Genomic DNA, 7,995 nt, shown 5'->3' on the forward strand with positions numbered 1-7,995 from the left:
AATTTACCTTAAAATTTTAAATTAAAATATCCCTTCATTTGAGCGCACATGGTAGCTTACATATATGTTCCGTGAACCCCCCAAGTCGATGTGTTTGTCATTGTAATCTCCAATTTTGTTACATGCAATATGAAAAAAAAAATTAATATTTTGACTGTCTTTGCAACCTCAATTTAAATTACATGCAATTCAAAGAAAGGAAACAATAACACAAAGAGAAATCAATTGACAATTGATGTCTTTATTGATTTGGAGTGAGTTTACAAGATCAACCCTTTCAAGCACATTTCACTCTAGCTTACACTTTTTTATGCTAGGTTCTACATCCTATTTAATTGGCTTGCCTAAGAAGAGAGGGTTGAACAATTTCATTCTCAATTTCTTGGGGATCAGTGACATCAACTAGCTCTACAATGGCTATGATGCTATGGAGGGGCCCAAATTGTGTGTTTGAAAGAAAAAAATAAAGGAATGCTACGCTTTATCAAAACAACACAATCTACACTATGATGGATAGGCTTCATCTTCAACTATCGACTAAGGACGCTGAACTTCATAATGTTTAATTTTCTTTCTGGCAACAATTGTTGATGGAAGACCAAAATGTGATGAGCTACTTTGTCAATATAGTGCTGAAGCCATCCCTCCCCTTTGCCTTTCTTATGATGGATTGTCATGAGAGTAGTTAGTAGAGTTGGATAGGTTATAGGAAACACACACATACATCCTCTTCTCCCTTTTTCATTCACACAAATAAATTTTTTTACCTCTTTGCTAAACCTTCTTTTTTTACTATTTCACTACCAAATCCTCTATCTTACTTACCCTCTCTTTCTATCTACTCCTCTCAACCTATTCTTGTACCCCCTCTCTCTCTAACTAATACTCTCATTCTATACCCTCTATTCCTAATCTATTTCCTCACCCCCCCCCCCTCTCTCTCTCTTTCTCTCTCTCTCTCTCTCTCTCTCTCTCTCTCTCTCTAGCCCAATGTTGAAAATTTATGCCTAATACCTATATAGTATGAAAAACCCTTATCTAATTTACTATGGGCATGTATTGACAATTGGGATTTTATGACACCTTATCTTTATCATGCTCTTCTTTTTATAGCCCGAAGCTATTACTAAGGCTTTCTTAGCTTATAGGCAGACTTCTTAGTTCATATTAATGGAAGAAGATTTTATTTTGATCACCTCCAAAAATTTTATTGTACCATGTGCATTTAAAAGGAGAGCAAAAGGAGGGGTATTTTAATGCCACTTTTCATAAAAATTTAACACGATTACAAGAACAAGAGGGGTTTTTTAATTCAAATTTAGGGGAAAAATCCGTTAGTTCATAAGTAAAGAGGGGTGGCTTTATTAGAGATAAAAATTTAGTTGAGGGGTTTTTTAAATACCCCTTGAATGCACGTGATACCTAGGATTTCTTAGTAGTGCACCCCCTCAGGCTGGTGATCACTTATCCTACACTACTATCGTGCCATCCCTATACTACTGCCATGCTATCCTAAAATTTGTTGCACAGTGCTATACTAAAGCAGCCCCCTTTAGACTGTTTATCGTTTCGTTAACCATCAGATTTCATCCCATGCTTGTTTTTAGTATATCCCAAACACTACGCTAGTTTCCCACAACAAATCCACACATCCACAAATCCATTCATCTTATAATAATAGAAGCAAACCACTGCACTGGTAGCTGTTAATATCCTAGTGCAACCATTCATCCACAAATTCATTCATCTTGTACTAAATAGAAGCAAACCACCATGCTAGTGGCTATTAATATCCTAGTGCAACCAACCATCGTGCTGGCGATAACTTATCCGACACTACTACTGTGCTATCCCTACACTACTACTGTGCTATCCTAAAATTTGTTGCATATTGCTATACTAAAACAGTCTCCTTTAGACTAGTTATCGTTAACCATCAGATTTCAACCACTGGGCTACTTAAAACATTTAAGTGCTAACATAGAAGAAGGTCGACACAAAATCAGGTATTATGAGCAACATAAGAAAGTCCACAAGTCCAAGACATGTCTGCAAGATTTTTACTTTTTCAAAATATAACGACATTTTGTGGCTCAAGGAAATTCCAGACTCCCAACTATCTTATCAGCCTCTCTATAGCAAGCATCTCCTAGCTCTTCAGGCCAGTCTGATGCACAATGGTAGACCTCTTCACACACTCGCATTACACACTGCTTGCTTCTCTACGAACTTGTGCACCGATAGTAACTCCTCCTTTGGCCAGGGGTTCTCTTCATCGTGTTCTTTGCACTCTATACATCTTCATGCCTCTATCATGTCCTACTAAAAGAAACCTACATCATGATCTTGACAAGTACCTTAAAGGAGCAAGAAAAACAATAGCCAGGGAAATCAATATTCACCATCTATGCAAGACTCCAAGTAATACACCCACCACACCGAAGCATGCCCTTCTTGTAGGTATTTCCTCCTTCTCCAGGTCTATTTCTGCGAGGTGGACATCCAACATCATTTGTAGATAGAACAAAATCATTCCAAAGTCTTTTGGGTTTGCCATAGATTTGTAGTAGGTGGGTCGTGTACAGAGTTGGGCTAGGCTCTTAGTTGTGTCTACACTACACTTAAATAGGGAGAGAGTTCATTGATCAGCCCGACCTTCTCATTTTTCAGTCTCATGTTAGTTGTCTAATCGAAATCTTTGAGTTCATTGAGCCTGATCTTCTCATTCTTCAGTCTCATGTTAGTTGTCTAATCGAAATCTTTTGTCTCTCATTAGTTGTCTTTAAAAATTCACCCACAATACATAATTGGGCATCTAGGAGCTCGAATGCCACTCCCTAGTTTTCATGTAAGGTGGGAAATCTTGACAAACAACTTGCCCTTGCATGAGACTTACCTAGCTTGTGAATGATCTTGAAATTTAACTCTTGCACAAATAATATCGGCCTCACCAGCCATCCCTAAATATCCTATTTTGTTGACCAAATATATCAAAGCTTGGTGATCCGCATAGAAGATGGATGCATTAGCAATAAGATCTCGACTGGGTCATGCAAGATACCTATATACAAAAAAGTCCTTGAACCTCACAAAAAATGGCTACACCCAAGCAAACTATGACTCCATACCTAATACATGGACCGATTGCCTTGTACCAATAAATATATCAATGGGTATAATAGCACTTCTGCTCTTAGAAAAACTTTGTGTCTTCACAAATTTAATCAAAATTTGTGTAAAAATTTACTGGGCAAAAATGTTATATCCTACTTACCAAGGCTTATAAATTAGGTTTTCCTTATGATGGATTGTTATCATGCTAGAATAAATCTATTCAATAATGATGAACATTAATGAACATAAATACCTTAGGGTATGTTATAAAAAGTTTACTTTAAGGGGCTAAAATAAAGAACATGGGGAAAGTGTATATATCCTTGGTACAAGTCATAAAAAGTGCACAAAGGAGGTTTCATTTATCTTCTATTTTTTTTAATGCCAGAAAAGAATCAATCACCATGTAAGAACACAAGGATAGAATGGCAACATTTCATGATGGTTTACTTTATCTTCAAGCTGTTTATGATGCTAGGAAAAAATCAATTTGATCATGGAGAGCATCAAATTATTACATAGCAACATAAGTACCATAGGGAATTTCATGAAATAGTTAAGGTCTAGGCTTTTCTTTTTCAGAAGTCCCATCGAAGCATGCGATGAATTGCTGTGAATTTTTTGAGCTTGTCCCATCGTCAAGCCTAGAAGATGGCGTGGAATGAAGAAAAGCTAATGTGGCAAAGTGAAAATGAGGCGCAGGTGTCAATCAACATCATTTTCAAAGCTCGCTTTGCGGCTATTGCACGAAAAATGCCCTTGGTCGCATTTTCGACTCCACAAAAATGCTCGGGCCGTGGGCATTTCCCTAGGAGCGTGAATGCAAAGGGATAAAGTAAAGAAGAGTTATAGTTTGCAGAAAAGAACAAGATTGAACCAGGTTCAATTGGCCTGCCCTGTGTCTATTCTCCTCCTAGTTTAGTGCCTCCTATCTATTCGAGTTGGCCATACACTCATCATCTTTGCATGTGCCTTGTCCATGCCTTCTCCATAGTCAACAACCTTTATCTTAATTGCTTTGTGTACTATGTCTTTTCCATAGTCAGCCCTTATGTGCTTTCTTTGTGTTCAATGGAAGCAAGCACCAACAAGCCTTGTCCTTTGTGTTTCAATGTTTGTGATCCTACATGACCGATGGAAACTAGGATGTTAGGACTCAGGACATGATGTTCTCTCAAGTACGGAGCACTAGTGGGGGTTTTATTGTCCGAAATGTCTCCCATGCATGCACAAGCGAGAGGCAGATCGGGCGACATGTGGAGCGGTGCACGTGTGAGTTAATCCGCAAAAAGAAACTCAAAAAATAAAGCCCCCAATAATAAAATTTCCCTCTTTCGTTGGAGTCCTTCGATAATCATGGTGCTCTTCTTCTTCTATTACACCGAAGTGTACGTGGGGTACTGGGAGTAAGCTGCAAGGTGAATAATTTGATGATGAAATGTATGAAAACGTGCAAGATTGTTGTATGAAGGTTCTTACAAAAGGCGGAGGGGAAGCCACGTAACCGAATCCAACAATCCAATCAATGCTAACGTTTGAGTGGCCAAGAGCTTTGGAATTGTAGGGATTTGCGCCAAATCCAGGCTCGGAAGGAATCCGGTTTTTGTTGGGCAGTGCGTGGACTCCTCTCTGCTCGCCCATGTTGCACCCATACACAGCACATGTTGCCCGTCTCCCTCCTGCTATTCGATCCCCGATTGCATCGCCTTCGGCCCTCCCTCGCTGTCTTTTGAGGTAGATTCACAGCTATCGTGGCGGCATAGTATTTCTCTAATACAGTCCTTCCACGAGACGCGTTTATTTGACTTCCCTTTCCTGACATGGAGTCCACTGATCGTAACCCTTACAGCTCGGTGCAGATAATGAAAATCGTGTAAGACTAGGGTTTTAGAGCTGTCATGTTATACGCACACTTTCGTTTGAACGACGTCGTTGCAACCCGCTGATCAGCAAGCTCATAATAGCATGCAACCAGCGACGGTTTAATTAGAGCTGCAATGCAATTGCTAAATCCCGCAAATACCGATCCCTCCCTCACTTAAGACGTCGGATTATGATTTTTGTATCCTCGGGCTCTCAAGCTCAGCACGACAACCTTATCGAGGTATAACCTAAAGGAAAGAAGCCAGCGACAGAACGTTAACAGAAATGCTCATGATTCATAAACAAAAATCTTAATGCGACGACTGTACTCATGACCGTTCTTCTCTTACCGCGTCGAAATTAAAATTCAACGAGTCCTAGCATGGATAAAACCCTTGTCTGATAAGGACGACTGTCATGATTGTTCTTTCTCAACAATACGATCGCGAAATCAGAAGTGGTCACGACAGTCTCACATAATAACAACTTAACAAGAGCCAAAAACTCGATCAGTCCGAAATGACAGGAGAGCTATAAAGTTTCCTAACAGGAATAGGAACATGTGGGTACGCATTGCGCAGTACTATTACTTCCCTCCGACGTAGGGTTGGCAAATATTTAACCCAAGAAAGACATTACAGGCCGATAATCGTACAAGTTTTGCAGTTCGTCCAAGGCCAGCTAACATAATTCGTTTGATTTCTTTTTACAGATCCTAAGTCTCTTCCATGATGTACGTCGAAGATTTTGATGTTGTGCAGAATCCAGACGTCGCTTGGACGCTTGCTATGATCTCTGCGTCAAGTAGATGTACTTTGCATCGAGAAAATATATTGAAAGACAGCGGCCGGAGAGGGACATCGTAGATAAACTAAGATTTGTTGTGAAGATCCTTACAATGATAAGATGAAAATAGTTATCGTTCACGGAGCACCTACTCAGACTTAATTGAACTGTTTCTGATTCTGTTCGGGATCGTCAAGAATAATCCCACAAAAATGGTTCTTCTGAGCCACTTCCATCATCCCCAAAATCATTTGCATTCGGATCTTGTGACCCAGACGGCAAGGGGAAAGGAGGTGGTGAAAGAAGCATAGCCTCGGCCATGTGCGTCAAGTCGTCGCACGTCTCAAACATCGTATAGTCCTCTATTGCCGAGCGCCTAGGTTCTGCAGGAGAATTCGGATGCGCAGTTGTATCGGGATGAGGAAAATTTTCCGAAGACCCAACACCGCTTTGAGACGATGAAGGGATTCTAGCAGCCTCCCTGTGTTCTTCCCAATGTGATTGTAGCTCACACGATCCCAGCGCAGCTGCTGCTGCTGCTGCTGCTGCTGCCTGAATGTCTCGAGACGATTTAGAGGAAGGGCGGGGAAGTGTGTCAACCAATTCTGGAAAATTCAGGAGCGCTGCGTTCCCTTTCAAACAAAGTGCGGCAACGTCGTATGCGCGAGCTGCCATCTCTGCGGTCGGGTAGGATCCAAGCCAAATCCGGGACTTCTTCTTTGGTTCACGGATCTCCGAAACCCACTTGCCCCAGCTTCTTCTCCGGACGCCATGATAGAGGGGAAGTCTACTCTCAGAGCTTGAGCCTTCCGCTTGAGTGAAATTCTGGCATTGAGACGGGATCTCCTGAGGGGTTGCTTCTTCTGCAAGCTCGTGCAGTCGGTCCGCTTCGTCTTGCGGAGCATCTTGATGGTACACCGCCGTGACGGAATCTTCGTCATCTTCATTGACGTTTTGGTAAAATGCAGGCTCGGAAAGGTGAAGACCGAGCTTAGAGTCACCCTCTGGTTGTTCCCAACTGCAAGAGGGGATGTACTGAGAAACGAATTGCGAATTGGATGGATGAGCAGGGGGGATGTACCATGAACATTCATCTGAGTTTTGCTGCAACGCAGACGAATGGATAGGATTGTGAGGGGTGCTGGGTGAATTGAATACCATTGTAGCAGTTGCCCTCTATCCCTGAAGAGCCCAACCGAGTTCAAAGGAGCAGATGAAGATCACGTAGGAGAGAGAATCATAGCAATGGGCACAGACAGGAGACAGGGAGCAGAACGAAGCTGCATACAGGCGCAAAAAAATTTGTCACAACAATCCAAGCATCATAGAAAGGAAGAAAATTTGCAAGGTAGCACAACCGAGCTGGATTTCCCTGGCTGGCTGCTAGGCGCATATTTTCTTAGCACCAGCGAGAATCCTACTTGAAGAAAATCTTCCAACATTGCATAAACCCAGCTGGATTTTCCCCCCGCTGGCCTAGGGCTTCCTGATTTTGGAGAACACGTAAAATACAAGATAATACAAAAATGGTAGCTGCTGCTGGAGGCTGCTATATGTAGCAATGTTGACGGTGGCCGTGGTGATTTCTGGGTCAAGGGAGCGTCATCAGCGTCTTCGATGAGCAATGCAAGAAGTGGGGCAGGGCGGATCGAGGTTTTGATGGAGCAAGGATCATGCGATGGAGTGGGGAAGACGGTAGGGCCTGAGGCAAGAGAGATGGGGGCGGGCGAGCAGGCTATTGGGTTGGAGCATGGACTGGTCAGAGTGGGATAAGAGAGAAAGAGAGAGAGAGAGGCTAGCTAGAGCTCATCAGAGAGGGGAAGCTTCAAAGTGGTGTCTATCGAGGGAGCAAATTGCAAAGACAGAGAAGGCAGCCTTCCCAGTGGAGGAGCAGAGGTCAGCTGCCAGCAGCCCGTCGTCTCCCTGCTTCTTCCATATGCAAAGGAGGGATTCGGGAGAGACACATCGAGGGGTATTGCTTTTAACGTCAACGCTCGCAACTTGCAAGGGCATGCTAAGGGTTATAACTTATGGCCATGAAATTAAAAAGAGGCGGCCATGACCTCTGGCTATGGCACGTCGCAGAAAGACAAAGACCCCTGCGTCCTGTCCTTCCCTTTCTCTCTCTCACAGGCTCTGCCAATCTCGGGTAAACATTACTGCCTCTCGAGCTCTTAAGCCACATATTGGCGCAATCTCTTTGCCAAAACTGACTTTAAACAGTCGGTGTTT

General features: G+C 42.5%; 1 protein-coding gene across 1 annotated transcript; it reads right to left on the reverse strand.

The window, feature by feature from the left end:
- Positions 1-5,776: 5,776 nt before the first annotated feature.
- On the reverse strand, positions 5,777-7,690 carry LOC147883134 (ethylene-responsive transcription factor ERF024-like). The gene has a single exon (XM_087399887.1). The coding sequence runs from the start codon at positions 6,922-6,924 to the stop codon at positions 5,956-5,958; it is 969 nt and encodes a 322-aa protein (XP_087256013.1). The 5' UTR covers positions 6,925-7,690; the 3' UTR covers positions 5,777-5,955.
- Positions 7,691-7,995: the final 305 nt, after the last annotated feature.

The sequence above is a fragment of the Dipteris shenzhenensis genome, chromosome 28 (genome assembly GCF_047967505.1).
Source record: "Dipteris shenzhenensis isolate YYH24624 ecotype China chromosome 28, Dip_SZ_1.0, whole genome shotgun sequence".
In the NCBI taxonomy this organism is placed as follows: domain Eukaryota; kingdom Viridiplantae; phylum Streptophyta; class Polypodiopsida; order Gleicheniales; family Dipteridaceae; genus Dipteris; species Dipteris shenzhenensis.

Coding starts and splice junctions, on each gene's coding strand:
- LOC147883134 (XM_087399887.1), bottom strand. CDS start 6,924: ATGGTATTCAATTCACCCAGCACCCCTCACAATCCTATCCATTCGTCT.